This window comes from Spinacia oleracea, chromosome 1 (genome assembly GCF_020520425.1).
Source record: "Spinacia oleracea cultivar Varoflay chromosome 1, BTI_SOV_V1, whole genome shotgun sequence".
In the NCBI taxonomy this organism is placed as follows: Eukaryota; Viridiplantae; Streptophyta; class Magnoliopsida; order Caryophyllales; family Amaranthaceae; genus Spinacia; species Spinacia oleracea.
In genome coordinates this window covers 111,610,210-111,627,052 of record NC_079487.1, presented here as the reverse complement: position 1 = coordinate 111,627,052, position 16,843 = coordinate 111,610,210, and the positions used below count along the sequence as shown (strand labels likewise).

At 34.7% G+C, this 16,843-nt stretch overlaps 2 protein-coding genes across 2 annotated transcripts; one reads left to right on the top strand and one right to left on the bottom strand.

Moving 5' to 3' along the window:
• Window positions 1–1,504: 1,504 nt before the first annotated feature.
• On the top strand, window positions 1,505–3,609 carry LOC110805672 (transcription factor DIVARICATA). The gene is made up of 2 exons (XM_022011301.2): window positions 1,505–2,632; window positions 2,834–3,609. Exons 1-2 carry the CDS (start codon window positions 2,223–2,225, stop codon window positions 3,228–3,230), a joined length of 807 nt encoding a protein of 268 aa, XP_021866993.1. The 5' UTR covers window positions 1,505–2,222; the 3' UTR covers window positions 3,231–3,609.
• A 6,754-nt stretch (window positions 3,610–10,363) lies between these two features.
• On the bottom strand, window positions 10,364–16,008 carry LOC110805655 (coronatine-insensitive protein 1). The gene is made up of 3 exons (XM_022011279.2): window positions 15,146–16,008; window positions 11,774–12,242; window positions 10,364–11,490 (listed from the first exon to the last, which is right to left on the bottom strand). Exons 1-3 carry the CDS (start codon window positions 15,628–15,630, stop codon window positions 10,645–10,647), a joined length of 1,800 nt encoding a protein of 599 aa, XP_021866971.1. The 5' UTR covers window positions 15,631–16,008; the 3' UTR covers window positions 10,364–10,644.
• Between the last annotated feature and the right edge of the window lie 835 nt (window positions 16,009–16,843).

Sequence of the window (16,843 nt, the reverse complement as noted above, 5' to 3'; positions counted from 1 at the left end):
CTTATTATCTTCTTTTTCTTGTTCATTTTTTTTTGGTTCTACTACGAGGAGTTCCCACCGCTTTCGGCGAGGTAATCTCCCGTGGGAGTTTGCATGGGTACCTCGATGGGCAGCATCCCTCCCAGTTGAGATTTTTTCCATTCCCAAGGCTCGAACCCGAGACCTTGGTTAAGGAGCAAGAGGCCCTTAACCACTCATGCCAACCTCAATTGGTTTCTTTTTCTTTTTCTTGTTCATGACGCTACAATTTAACGTTTTCATCCAAATTTCCGTCCAAGGGCACCAATAATTTAGTTATCCGATGGACCGATGGCAAATAACCTTGAATTTACAAGAGCGGACTAGTGGATAGTGGAGGGAGGGGTTGTCTTTTGGTACAGAGCTACATGCAAGAACTAAAGCCGCCAATAATAATGAGCAAATGAGCCACCAAAACCAAAACCAAAACCCTTTTAATTTTCTTGGTAACATGTCATCTACCTTTTCTATAACCCAATCAGCGATTGGTCTTTTCAGCTCAGGCTCTCCCAACTCCCAACTAGGAATTGTCTATTATCATTTGGATAATATCGATTTTCCAATTTGTAAATTGGATGATATATTATAGAATGCTTTTTAAGATTGAATTTTCGAATCTCATTGAAAGATCGAGTTAATTTGGAGGGGAGAAAACTCGATCAAACCAAATTTTAAGTATTACTCCGTAGATGTTAATTTTATTTTTTAAATTTGTGGACCTAGTGACATAGAAAGCTAACCGACAACGATTCTTTCGAAATTGTGTGTTCGCATCATATTTCAAGATTATAGTTGAAATGTTAAGCCAATTTATAACATCATACGTCTGTAACTTATAAGGTCTGAAGTTGATGGTTTCAAATTTGGCTTTGAAATTGGATTCAAACTAGCAAATTCTTAATGATATTTGGATACAATTGGTTTGGTCAAATACACTATTGAACAAAGATTAGTAGGATAATCGGGAGGGGAGTACTAAGTACTTCGTATAATATTATACATAAAAAATGATTTATGATTAAAATTCTTCACATTATAATTCTGGACTAGTAAAAGAAAGAATTTAGAAATAATCCATCTATAGTATGTAATACTCCAAATTTTGTAATTGTTTTTTATATTTTTGTAAACATGCAATATCCTTAAATATGACGGTTTAGGCCTTCTACCTGTCCACCACTATTTTTTTTTTTTTACTTGCATGAGTTTATAAAGAAAGTGTAAACAACTACGGAGTAGATATTAGTAAGTCCAATTACCAATTCCCTCACAATAAAAAATAAGTCCAATTACTAAACCGCTCACGTTATGCTCTAGCCAACCGTCGAGTACTTACTCGAACAACTAAATTTGCCGAACAAGCCATAGACCATTAGGAAAAGACATGTGATCTCTACTCCGACCAATGACTCAATGAGTGAAAAACCAAAAGATTATAGAGTGACAGCCGTCAGCTCTCAAGTTATTAGTCCAATGTTTCTCTATCAATCAACCCATAACTGTTCTTCCTCACCACCTGCCTTCCTCTCATTCTCAATTTCTACCACCAAAACCAAATTAAGGTCAAACCATTTTCTCCCCCTCTCTTCTTTTGTACACTTCTCCAATAACTTCATAATCTCCAAACTAAAAACCCATTACAAAATTATTAAACTCTCATAATTTAGTAAAATAAAAACAGTATTAATAATAAATTCAGAATCTGGAGAATTGTTCTTCTTCTTCCAACTCCAGTGGACAGGAAGTGCAAGTTGTAAGGTAGCAGTATTTGGTAGGGTCTGCACTACCTCTAATTTTTAGTGCTTGTGGAGGACAAAGTCGGTGCCTTTTTCTATTTTTTATTTTTTATTTTTTTAACTTTGATTCTGAAGTAAAATTAAAAAAAAAGTTAAGGTCTTTATAGTAAGTGATTCTTCAAAATTTAATTTTAATCAAAGTTTTATTCTGATTCTATCTTCAACAAATATTTTGGGTCATTCTGAAACTTCATTTTCCTCCTTATTTCCTCTGTTTTTGCTATTTTGATCATCAGACCGTCAGTCCATCACCCCCCTTTAAATTCTCCCATTTCATCTCTCTTAAAAACCATGAACTAGAATAAAGTTTGAGTTTCTTTTTAGAGAGAGAAGCAAAAATAAACCACCCCCACAAAAAAAAAAAAAAAGCAGGGGAGAAATTCTCATTTCTGATTTCCAATATCTGAAATGGGAGCAATATATCCAGGTTCTATGTACACAAATTCAAGTTATGATAATTGGTTGTTTGGTGGGGATTCAAAGAGCACAATATGGACAAAGGAAGAGAACAAGAGGTTTGAGAAAGCACTTGCAATATTTGATGAGAAAACTCCTGATAGATGGTCTAGAATTGCTGATATGATTCCTGGGAAATCTGTTTGGGATGTGATGAAACAGTATGAGGAATTGTTAGTTGATGTGACTGATATCGAAGCTGGTTTGGTTCCGATTCCTGGTTATCTTGCTTCTCCTTTCACTTTGGATTGGGTTGATGATCATGCCAAATTTGATCCTTTTAGGAAAAGGTCTGCTTCTATGTCTAGACCTCATGAACAAGAGAGGAAAAAGGGTGTTCCTTGGACTGAAGATGAGCATAGGTAACACCCCAAATCCAATTACTATCTTTCTTATTCTTTATTTTACTTGTTTGATAATTGTGAAAGCTGTTACACTATTATCTGCAATTTTAAACTGTTGTAGTAGACCTGATTACTAATTTTAATATCTGATTACTGTCATGTTACAATTAGGATAATATTTAGTGAAGAATGTTGAGTAATTAAGAATGAAATGTGCAGGCGTTTTCTGCTAGGACTTCAGAAACATGGGAAAGGAGACTGGAGAAACATATCAAGGAACTTTGTTATATCAAAAACACCAACACAAGTAGCTAGCCATGCTCAAAAGTACTTCCTAAGGCAGACTTCAGGAGGGAAGGATAAACGAAGACCAAGCATTCACGATATCACTACTGCTAATTTATCAGAAAATGGTATGAATACAGTTTCAGAAACAGATCAAAAGGCATCATTTCCATTGCTTCAGAAATCATTCAACATAATGCCTAAGATGTTGCTTGATTGGAGTAACTCTAATGGTGAAGCATTCATGGTTTTCGATTCACCAACTCATGGACGGCAGAATCTGTACAGTAGTGCCTACCAAGGAGCCTCAGCCTATGTAGGATCACATTAGAGTTTTTTTTTAAAAAGGGTAAAGAAAACAACAACTATCTCTGTTTATGGTTCTTGTGTGGTAAAATCACATGTCTCAAACTCCCATCATCATCGATCAGTTCATTAATTACTCGTAGTTTGTAGACATCTACAGAATGTGAAAACATCTGAAATCTTTTGAAGGGTTACAATGTATATTTTGAATTATGATTTTTTTTCCTTTTGGTAGTACTCATCAGAATATCAATCTAGTCGTCTAGCTAGTCAATCTCAATCTTGATTTTTACAGTGACGGATCTAGGATTTTTCATATAGTGTGTCATCTTCAGAGGTGGATATAATGCTTAGATGGATTTTTCGTGTCTTATGAGAATGAACAATTCAGTTAATTTCCTTGAGCATCATGTCCTACATTCACCTATACAATGTTTAATACCATAATGTTATGTTATGCCATCATAATGCCTAGTGTATCCTTAAGATTTGCACCTTTCCAAAATTAGTAGAGCAATTATCAGAACCAAAATGACCAAGATTCCACCAAAACCCGCATCATATCACACCCCTACCAAATGGAGCAATAAGAATGAATGATACAACGTAATGTAGTACTAATAATATGTATATGGTTCAACCCGACTGTATATTTTTTTTTTTTTTTTAATTTTTTTTCGTGGAGTGATAAGTATAGGGAGTTAGGGGAAAAAAGGAAGAATCTAGACAAGTAGGATAATCAGCCATGTCATACCAAAAAAGCTGCAGCCAAATTAGCTGACCCTCAAAGGATAATTCCTTTGAATCTGATTGGTTGCTTTTATATTTTTCTACAAAATGTAAAAGACGTATCAGCCATTCATTAGTTCATAGATTTATAGTGGATGAAACATGTCCAAAGTGACCAAACACTTGATCAGCATCACTTACTCATTGGGGTGACTCTGAATTCCACTAACAAACAAACAAACAACGCACCTTGGTAGTTAACAACTTCTCACCGTATAAGCTCAAAATATCCTAATTATTTTTCACCTTTTTACCGACTAGCTCCATGAATAATAACTCAATAAGTTAAAGGATATATATCGATCTACAATGACAACATAAAAGATAATGATCTAGTAGGTTCGTTCAGGGTTTTTAATTGAGAATTACTTTGGTTGAATAATTAGTAGTTACATTCTCCTTTCTATTTTAGAGATAGGGATTTAATATTCACTCTTGTACTAAGGACATCCTTTTTTCCCTCACGTGCAAGAATATTTTACCTTTTGACAATTTTGATGTCACATTTTATATTTGAGATAGGATATATCAGGAGCATTTTAGAATATTATAAAAGCTAAAGAGTTTTTGGTTTTACACTCCCTTCCTCCACAACCCAAAATGGTTTATGTGAACATTATTATTGCTTTTGGAATTCTTTGGTTTTATAAATATAATTTTAGAATAATGTCCATTATGATCTTCCATTATATAAAATAGAATGAGATCTTGACTATTCTTTTCAAATGGCCTAGGAAGCTTAATAGTAGTAATAATATTCCATTATCTTGAGATGTACCTTAGTGATTCCTTCTTTGGGTAGGGAATACTTCATCTCTTTGAGCTCTGAATTTCTTGTAATGTTGCATTCTCATGAATTAAATTACAAGGTGTAGATTTGAGATAAGGAAAGAATTGAATCTAGCAACAACTTTCGGCACTAAAATTTGAAAATTTATTTTTATTTACATAATAGTAAAACTAAAGCAAAATGATTGGGTTGATCCCCAGACAAGATGATAAAAACATTCGATTTTTTTTCAAGATTCTTATAAAAAAAACAATTTTTTTATGGATTCATATGTTGAATTTAAGGTCAAGATTCTTGGAAGAGAATTATGCATGAGTATCATCACAAAAAAGAAAGGTATAAGCATAATTTTACGTTTAAAGTTGTGGGAAATTATATACTTTCCAAGAGTTGTGTGTATGAAAATTGATAAAAATTAAAGTTATGGGAAATTATATACTACAATCGTGGTCTTTATTTGCCTATTGCTAGATTTCTGTTTACTCTGTTCGTCCCTAAATAATAGACGTTCCGATTAAACATATCACTCTCTAAATTTATTAAGTTGATTTTTGAGCTTCTCCAAAATTACAAATCTAGATATTATAGTTAGTGGGAGCACTATTTAAAAATCGATGAAACTTTAATCAAAATTATGTATTTTTTTAAATTTCAAGTGACCCCGGCCCTCTCATCGTATGTTGCCTCGGCTGTAGCTTCTATACAAGTATTATTCCAAGGTAAAAATCAAAATGATAAATATACCCAAAATCTATACTATTATTAAATCTCCAAGGCAAAAAATGTCACATTGCCATGTGTCACTGTGATTTGGCAAGTGAAATAACGATGTGCCATGTCATGCGCGTGCACACATGCCATAATGTAAAGTTCTAACTATCTCTACAATGGTATAACGTATGACTCTAAAGTAATGAAAAAAGAGAAAAAGTCATTCTTATAAGTAATAAAATTTTAATGCCCAGTATACATTTGAATGATGAACTATTATAATAATTTTGCTTAATTTTTCTTTATTAATCAGATCATATGTAAAAAAAAAGTTAATTGTTTGTACTATTTCTTTAGCTAAGAAATTGTGTGTTTTTTTTTGAAAATATACTATTTGTTTTGTTATTCAGTTTATAATAACGGTTTTTTCATGAAATGCCCCTGAGGTTTCACGAAATTCACCAAATACCCCTGCGTGTTTTAAAATACATAGTATACCCCTATTTTTTTCGTACTGTTCACCAAATACCCCTATTATGACTTTCCGTTAGTCATCCGTTAAGTCATGTTTATAATTCACCAAATACACCTAATTATAAACCTATTGCACAATATACACCTATTATTAAAATTATTTGTACCAACTACCCAAACTGCTTTTAAATTACAGAATTTAATTCTAACTGCGTATGCTATTAGTAATTTTGTGTTTACATCAAAATCTAAATATGCAGGAAGTTCATTATAAGAACCAAGATCAATGGCCATAATAAAATGACAAAACCAGAGATCATCAGCTTTGGGTGTTGCCCTGGCAACTGCAAACAACACCCTTAGAACACAAACAAAAATGGCAAACCAGTGTTTATCAAAGAGAATTGGCAAGCAGCTTTTGAGACATGATTTTGTGAACCTAACATTGAAATCAAGCTATCACCTATTTTCAATTCACCAAAATTCATCAAAACTTTGTGTTCTAATAATCCTATACCAAAAGCCAACCTATCCAGCACAAACACCCACCACAATATAAGAAACTATTACAGAAATCAAACCCAATTACAAAGCTTGTTCCTCATCTGTACGGAGTATCATCTAAAATACACTCCTCATCACTCAAACCCCTGAACTCAACTGTAAAATCCAAGAAATAAAACAACACAACCAAACATATACAACTACAGAACATAGGTATAGGCCCAAATATCCAAAGAAACAACTGCTTATGAGAAGTAGAAGTGACAAATACCACTCAAATTCTGTTAATTAATGTTTAGGCAACCAGAATATATAGTACAAGTATGAGAGTTCTAACTTAACTCAAACTAGGAATATCACAGTAGTATAATCCTAGGCTAATTCAACTAACGTACAATCTTAAATCTATTATCCTAGTTGCACTAGTATTCTACTTAACAAGAAGGCACGCAATCCAAGAGACCAAAAGTAACCTCCCCTGTTAACAATCCTCCCAACATAATTTGCAGTCATGGAGATGAAATCCTCTTGAAAGGCACATTGATCAGAATATTGGCATGGCTGTAATCCCTTATTGACTGCACATTCAGAAGGAAGGCTAACAGGAAGCATACATCGATGCTGAAGAACTTAATAGAGAACCCCATTTGGCTCGCGTCACCTAAAACAAGACCGAACATGGTACCACTTCCACGGCACTAAGGTTCTGCTTATGAAATCGCTGCTTATGAGAAGCAAAAGCAAGAAACGTGAGTATATATATATGTTTAACATCAATTATACATGCCCAATTACATTAAACAAATAACAAATTAAAACCCCCAAATTCGAAATCAAGGGTTTGGCTTGCAAAATCGACTCAAAATTCAACAAATTCGAACGAAATCGAGCCAAATTTGAACGGAATTATGTAACGGATTGAATTTAAATGGTAAGAAATGACTCTCCCACAAAATTTCTAGGTTCAAGGAGAAAATAGAGTTTCTGGTTCATGATGATGATGATCGACGATGATGATGATCGACGATGATGATGATATGAGGAAGATAGTGCACTGGGTTTTGGGGAAATAGATTTATGATGATATGAGGAAGATAGTGCAAAATCTCAAAAGAATTGTGCAAGTTTTTTTTTTCTGTTGAAATGATTAAGAAGAAGAAGAAGAAGAAGAAGAAGGAACCGGTGGAAGATGGGTCGACTAACAGAGAGGGGAGGAGAGAGAAAAAACTTTTTTAAACTTTTTTTAAAAAAAAATAGTTAAATGTAGAATATTGGGTGAGTAAGGGTATAAAGGTAAAGTAACACTAACGGAGTCCTAACGGCCGTTAAGTCTAGGGGTATTTGGTGCACTTTAAGTTTAAATAGGGGTATACTATGTATTTTGAAACACGCAGGGGTATTTGGTGAATTTCGTAAAACCCCATGGGCATTTCATGAAAAAACCGTTATAATAATTGATGCTTTAAGAAATTTCTTATGTTTATATGTGAATTAAAAAAAAACAAAGTTTTATACTAAGTACCAACAAAGTAATTGACCTTATTAACTATTCTGGAAACCCTCATATATTTGGAGGTTATTTTGTAATATTGGCAACAAATTAAATAGAAAAATACTCTCTCCGTCCCTTAATAATCGCACCGCTTTTCTTTTTGGGAATAGAAATAAAGAAGAATACTTGTAATTTTGTAAACAATAGGTGTGTTTCCTAACACGCCACACCTGTCAATACTCAATAGTATTACAATAGGTATTATGTTGCTGTTATTGAAGTTGCCATCACATAAGTATATCATTGGAGATTTGCAACAATATGACTTCCTAATGTTCTTATATTTCACTTTCATGTATGCAGCCAAAGGAAGTACTTATATAGTTATATGATCTCAAAACATTCAGACAATAGGAGCAGAAAAAATAAATAAAAAAAGTAATAGGCCGATAGAATGAGAATCCTCTCTGTTTCCTAAAACAATAGAAAAGTCCATTTCTTAAATTAACGGTTAAGAATGCATAAAGGGAAAATGAAGGTTTTTTTTTTTTTTGAATAAAATGTTAGGCCGGCCTTTATTAAATCAAATCAAGCTCCGCCAAAGTGGTTAGACTTTGGGCAAAATTGTTTAACCATACAAACTCTTCACCTTCGATATCCCATCTTGTGATAAGATGAGCCAAGGTATTTCCGGCTCTACGAACATGACAGACATTAAAAGACTCAAAAACATCTTTCATACGATCAATATCCTCATAGACAAGCATTAGTGGCGAGAACTAAATAAAAGGGTTTCTTAAATCACCTTAAGATAAGAAATTGATACAAAAAGAAACGGAGAGAATCCTAAAATAGACGAGAGATTTGATTTTCTGAAAAATAAGCTAATTAAGAGATTAAAAGTTCCTAAATTGCAACTAATCCAGTACAATTTATCTATTTCTTCTTCTTCTTCTCTTTTATTTTTTATTTTTATTTTTATTTTTTAAGGCAGAGGACAAAAAGTCCCACATAATAAGTTATGGCTCTTTGTTGTTTTAAACAGTTCATGCAAATTGCGCACATATATGGGAGAAGAAAAGCATAATGTCACCCATCTTTAATCTTTATTTAATCTTTTAAAAGTAGACTATGACTACACCTTAACCTTTCAAAAATACACTTAATGCAAAATCTATGATGCTCTTTTTGTTAATCTATTCCTGATCTAAACTAAAGTACTTTTCACATTTGTATGAGACTATGAGTGTAGTTAAAAGAAGTAAATTCATTGTGTCATTTCTTAATGATGCTTAGTGATCGAGTTTATTTAAGTTATTTCTTAATTATGGATTAGTCAACTGTTCGAGGTTGGAACTATGCATCCTGCGCTGCACGTTGTTGTCGAAGCCGACTAATTATGTCCTAATCAAGCACTAATGACAGGATTAGTGTTTGTTCATTGGCCCCAACATCATAGCAACCAGTTCAGTGGTTGGTTGACTGATAGCAAAAAGAAATTAAAAAAAAATCAGAAAATCTCAATAATTTAAATGGAGGCAGCTAACTAACAAGGAAAAAAATATGCAACATTGATGAACAAATAATTGAAATTGCTAACTTGGTTACACCCTGGAAATGTCTGTTCTCCAACAACTTCAAGATTTGTTGTTAGGGAGTAGAGATCAGCTCGAAATTAACAAGTTTACAAGTTTGAACAAAAGGTTCTTCAAAACAAATAAATGGAAGAATGATTCAATGAAACAAGTGCTGTCTGATAGAATTCTGAACTCTGATTAATAAAGTCTGTACTGATCAATTAGTTTCTAATTAACATAATGTGCTAACCTCAGTGATTAACTTCTATAAGTCTGTGACCCTGTTTTGTTTCTTATTTATATGCTCAGTTTCCTGTAGGATACTGGATATCCATATGGGGAGTTCTGCGAATTACAGAGTGGAGTATTGTTCTTTCTCTGACCCCCCTTCAAAATTTTCCCATGCTGATTATTATGAAGTACATCCAACAGGTAACAGGTTCACTGTGGTAAAACAGAAATACTCATAATCAACTTGACAAAAATGTACTATCTATTAAAAGACCATCCATCCATATAGCCTTGGTTAAGAAAGCTGCTACATGTACCCCCAGGGTACCAAATAGTAACATACTCGCTTTCATTGGTAGTTGTCATATAAGCAACCCTACATTGGATTGAAATTTAAATCTAAAATATTAAATAATATTTGAATTTGAAATTTTAGACCAATCACAGCCAAAGGTATGAAACTATTTCATACCCTGAGGGTACATGTAGTCTTTTTGCTTAGTTAGTAAACCAAGATTAGAGGTAGCTCTACCTTAATACATGGAATCATCAACCTTAAACATAGGAAGAGGAAGAAAAACACTTGTAAGTATTTTAGATGGGATAGATATTATTTGCTCCAAAAATGCAGCATGCCAAACAATAAGAGGGATACAGACTACAGAGTGTGTAAGAGAATGAGATTAAAAAAAACTACTGGTACAAGACAAGAAGAATACAACAGCTCAGAAACAACCTTATTGTCTTGAAAATGTTTAAAAAACAATCAAAATCGACTCTCAAAGAAAGAAGATATCAAAACTGTATGAACATGGTGGAGCAGAAAATCCCAATCGAAAAAGAAGTGGGAATATATACAGACTCTACCACACTAGGGTTCCGGCAGGGGCAGAGGGTAAACAGTAGCAGGATGATCTGTTCTCTGTCCAGCAAGCGAGTAATAAGCAACAATATGGGATGGATGGTCAACCCTAGCAGGCTGGCCATTGTCGTCGTCGCTGTTGTGATTGTACTGATCCCCAGGAATCAGCTCAATGTTCCAATATGGTCGAACCATTTGTACTATATCAACAAACCCCGTTTGAGATGCTCGGTATCCTTGGGCCCACATGTACCTTAGAGAAGGCAGTTGTATTGCTGCAGTAGCCAGTGCATGTTCTGTAAAGTAACAAGCCCTCATCTCTAGTTTCTGAAGGCTAGGGCATCCCTTTGAGAATTCTATTAGACCTGCATCAGTTTCCCCCAAATAACCTAGAAGCATCCACCTCACTTTCTTACTGAACTCACCAATGTACCCCAGACCAGTGTCAGTCAAACCTCCTTGTCTGAGGTACAACGCAAACCGTTGCATATTTTGACAACCCCGTAATAGAGCTCGGACTCCGTTATCCAGTGGCAAATCAGTGATTGTTTCTTCTCTGTCAAGTAATACAAGTCGGAAATCAGTCAAATATTTTAAGTTTGCACCTACACATTCCAAGGCTTCATTTGTTATATCGGTCGCATAAACGGCTAGGTATTCTAGGTCAGGGCATCCTTGTGCTACAGCAATTAATCCCGTCTGTGTAACCACACCTGGTTCAGGGTCCAGTCCTTGCTCAACTGCCTCTGGCCCTCGTTCATCTGGCTCTGGCCCTCGTTCTATACGTAGTCTCTTCAGTCTTTTGCACGTCAAAGATACAACTTCCAAACCCTGATCACCAATTACATTTGTCGTCTGTTTACAAGAGATAAACATTAAGCACGTGAGAAGAAGACACAAAGAGTAAGAGAGCAAGAAATCTCAAGGATGTAAGTTTGTATGCAGAAATCTGAGTACCAAAATGTGGTCATGACAAAAATGAAGATGCAATATACTCCATATTACTATTATGAAATAGGTGGGCAACACTCTTGAGAGACAAGTCAATCAAATGACAAGAAACAAATAATGTGTTTTGTAAAAGCATCAAGAAAACGATAATAAATACTCTGTAATCAGAGAGAAATGTAGATTATACCTCCAGAACTTCTAAATTTTGACATCTACGTATCAGATCGCAGTGCCCCTCACTGTTAAGCGATGCATAAACAAGATCCAACCTCCGCAGCGAGTGTGCAATTGGATAATATACAGGCAAATGACTTTTCACCAAGAACATGGGACCCAATGAAGTTAATTGAGCTGGAAATACAATATTACCATATTGGTCTAAATCTTCGTTATAAGAACCACCGGAGAACTCTTGCAATCTCGTCGCTGTACGAAGAAATTTTCCAAGATGAACAAGATCAGTATCTCCAATTTTCACAGAGACTAAAGGACAATTTCTGGCAAGAAGTTCAAGATCTTCAACTGTGATTTTCTCCATAAAAGTCATATAGAAGTTCAGAGTTTCAAGAACTATATTGTGTAGTGCCAGCTGGTGAAACCATTCACCATTAGTCTCCTCGACACCACTGTCTTCCAGAAACAGTGTTCTCAGGTTTCTACATCAGAGGAAAAGTTTATACCCTCATCAGTTTCAAATAGTAACCGTTTCCAATGAGTGCAGAAGCAAGTAGACACAATACACATACATATTACGTATATAGCTTCCTACCGAACAAAGAAAGAAGAAAATCAATTATCTATATGCAACATGTACCCAAAATCCCGCATCATTTTCAGACAAAAATAGAAGTAAACGAACGATCAGGCTAGAGGGCTGCACTTTTTGATGGCAACAAAAAAGTTGAAAACCAGGAAGAGAAAGCATATCCAGGAACAGAATACAAAAACCATAACAGATAACAAAATAACAGAATCCCAATATTTCCTGGGAAAAGCATTTACAGCTCTACTGTCTGCTAGCAGATCATTTTTGCCATGAAATCCAGCAAAGAGGGGAGGAAGAGGGTAATTGGACTCGGGTATGTAATACAGTAATTCTTAAAAATTATGGAGACAGGACTCCATCCGGAATTTGGACATGATTATGGGGACACAGTAATCATAAAATTTCTAGCTAGCACAGCCACGCGAAAGAGAAAGATCGTTCACTGATGCATTTGTTATGGTAAGCTAGATTCATTTTTTGTTGTTTTGAGGCTCTGTAGTTTGTAACTTCCTTCTTTTAGGTTATTAATAAAGTTATATTTGCCAAAACGAAAGAGAAAGAAACCCAGCTGCATGAGAGAAGACACCCAACCGGAGCGTCTATTTACTTTATAGTAAAACAGACAACAAGAATTGCAAAATTTTCCCACCAAAAACTTCCTTTCTAAAAAAAAAATTACTTTATTTAAATTTTAATTTTCTGTACCTTTTTATAAACTACTCCGTATTTATCTATGGAAATGTTTATGGAAATAATAGATGTCACATAATTAATTTATTATTTTGGCAATATTTTAGTCAAATCGATATATTAAAAATGGAAAATATATTTACTTAATATTGTGGTCAAATTAGCATATTATTATATCGAATATTTTGGTCAAATGAGCGCATTAAGACTATAAAATATGTAATACATAGTACGACTGAAATTGCAAGATAGTTAAATTAGTAATGTTAAAGATTTATTAATTATGCAGTAACTTTTATGAGAGAAATACTTCAGCCAAATATGTTACAAAAAGCTGATCAAATTATTTTAGCACGCACGGAACCTAATCTAGCCATCTACTGAATTCAACTCGCCGCAAACCAACAAATAAAAGCCACGACATACTGCTTCTTGTTATGATGGGGTTTGCCTTCAATTGGCAACTGCTGCGTAGCTCACTGACTTATTTGGATTATGATCTAGAACATTTTCTCTCAAACCCTGGATCTGAAATATTAAGTTAAGCATGGACTGACTTGGTGGGTGAATAGGTACAAAATCTCCCCCTCTCTCCCCCTCCCTCTCCCTCTCCCTCTCCCTCTCCTTGAGGCACATAACAGTGAATATTGGAAGATGTATCAGACACCATCAAACCAGCAAATTTGCTGTGCCAGGGTTACACAGTCCATCAGTTACAAACATAGGCTTACAGTTACAGCCTTTGTAAGAAGCAACTACAGTCTACACTGGACAGAGCCCCCTTGTTCTTTGGTCATTCCAAGGATCAGATCTATCATTCCTCTAGAGAACTGATATCATCATTAAAGGCTGCTCAACCGACTGTAGGTAGTTCAGTGGGCACTTATACAGGGGTACGGTATTCACATGTTGTTGCTTTTTTAGGTGGAAAGAAAGGGAATTGAAACAAAAACCTTAGCGTTTATCCTCGAATAGAATTTCAACACTAAAGTACTCCAAACTAACCACCACAAAACATTCCTTTACCAAGAATGCTTCACCAAATCACAAGGTGACTGTGGCATCAAGGTTAAACTATGTATCTGAGATCCGCAGCCATTAACATACAAATTGGCAAAAGATTATGTACCTTGCTTGCCACTAATAATCAAAAACCCTTCACAAGTGCACATTCTAATAATACTCACTCCTCATCATCCAAAGTTTTAGTTTGCATCAGAAAATTCAATTAATAACACACATAAATTCAATAATTCACCTAGATGGCTAGATCTCTCGTTTCACCCCTAATTGGCCTTTGATAACAATAGTATAACACATTTACTTCAGGATTCTTCTGTGCCTTTTTGCCCTCGCCAAAGTGAGGTGCGCCCAAAAAAAAAAATTATGGTGTAAAATGGCAGCTGTAAGTAAGGCTTGGGGTCACCTCACTGTGCCTTTAAGTGCACCTTTTTGCGCCTCCCCTGTACGTCATTAATAAAAGCACTTGACCCTTAGCGCCTAGGTTCATTTTATATATACACTAGATACTACAATGGAATAAGATACCCTTTGTGCAACAGCAAAAGGCAGAAAACAGCCACAGAGAGCACCAAATCCCTTGTAAATTGCAACCATGGCTGCCAAACTAGTCAAAGCAATCACATTTCACAGTATGATTACCGCCAAACACAAAAATACCAAACAAATATAATCACAATAACCACCAAAATTAAATACAGTACTTCAATAATGAAAAAAAACGTTACATAAATAATTGTGTTCAAGTTAGGCAAACAGCCCGAGTAGCAACTAATAAGTGCATTCAATTCGAACCATAACAAGATTCCAACAACAAACTCACCAAGAAATAAATAAATACAGCTACCTATCAAATTCTAGAAAACAAAGCAGTTAAAGATCATGAACTCCTAATAACCACTACTTAATATTATAACCAAAATGATGAATCATTACCGTATCTCTCATCAAAACTACTAATGTACCCAAATGATAGAGTTAGCTTAAGGGTTGTGTAGTTGTGTATATCATTATCCGTGACGGAAAAAACAAACAAAACATCCAAGTAGAACAAATTAAAAAAGGGAAAAATGAGTAAACTACCTGCAAGAGCTAGTGATACGCAAGAGACCATCCGTGGAGAAGCCAGAGCACTTATCCAACTTCAAGCACTGTAAATTACGGCCTTTTGCGGTGGCAATACTCCCAAGATCTTCATCCGTAACAATCATCCGCCTAAAATGGAGCTTATTAAGGCGAGGAAATCTGGGCAGAGTCTGAACCCAGGGTCCCACATAACCACCCCAATCCTCCGGAATCAAATTATACATGGAAGCTCTAGGTTTTCCTTTGAGCTTCAACGACTCGATGTTCGGAAACCGATCATGGAGCTGTAGAGGCGTGGTTGCGTAACACAACGCAATCGTGACGTGTCGTCTGGTCAACCGATCTAGCTCATACCATCGCCTGCAAACCGATGATATTGAGGATCGATCCCGAGGATCTTGAATATACGGTAGTATACATTCCAAGATTTCATCTGACATACTTCTTCGATAATTGTAGTGATTGTTATTGTTGTTCGCCATTTTTCAGCTGAAATCTATTGGAAGATATAAAAAGTTAAATGAAATCAAAAAGATTTGAATTCGGAAATCGATTGGTTTATGGATTGATTGAATCAATTTGAGATAAGGATATGATGAAGAAAGGGATATTTTGGGAGGAGAGAGAATGGAGAAGAAGCCATAGATATGGATGATGAAAGTGACCTAAGCTAGCTAGTGGTAGTAGTAGTAGTAGACACACTTTAATTTTACTGGAGAATTTTATGTGCGACGTAATTATGAGATCTCGCAAAACTAGGGGAATGGAGGAAGAAGGAGAAGGAGGAGGAGGAGAGAGGAATGGGAACAAAAATGGAGAAATTAATATTTGTCCTGATCTGATAATATTGGTTAAAATGTTAAATGGGAGTTAAGGATGGTCCAAACTTTTTAATAAATGAACCACTTGCGTCTTTAATATTAACAGATACTCTAAATGTCTAAATCATTCGATTTACTATGTTGGTTGTTTTACTTTTCCTATTAAAAAAAGAAATAAAGAAAATGATAATATTCTCGTTTAGCCAAAATCCAAAAACAAATTGTAATTATGTGAGTGAATTTACTTTGAAAATTATCTCCAGACCAAATTTGATAGCTCCCTATCAATTACTCAAATAAATTTGTAGATGGCTCCAAATAATTCTACATGGGTATCTACAAAAAAATGTTTTTTTTTTGTGTTACCATCCGTTTTACCTTTAGGGCTAATTTGGATTCTGGACGAGTTATATTTGAATATATTTCGGTCCCCTCCCAATTATCGTTGCAACGGATCGAACACGTGGTCATTCCTACTAATTACTTCAGCTTCAATCACTACTGAACCAATAGACAATTGATTACAAAAAATTGTTTCTAAGGTGTACGTGATTTAACCAAATTAATAAAATCGTAATTTTGAATGAAATATCTAGAGTAATTTATGTTACAGAGTTTTTTATAAAAGAATTATACTATGTTACACATTTTGTCTAGGTTCGAATCCTCCTAAAAGAATGTTAAATATGATTTTTTTTTTTCCACTTTTTTTTTTGTTTTTCACTTGTCCTTCGTTGATCATCTAAATTTTTCATGTTTATTTTTTTTTCCTTTTTCCTTCATGCCTTTCTTTTTTCCTATGGTTCATGATTTTGCTTTTACAAAAATTCCACTTTTATAGACTTATAGTTGCATGTTTTTTAGACTTAGGGCT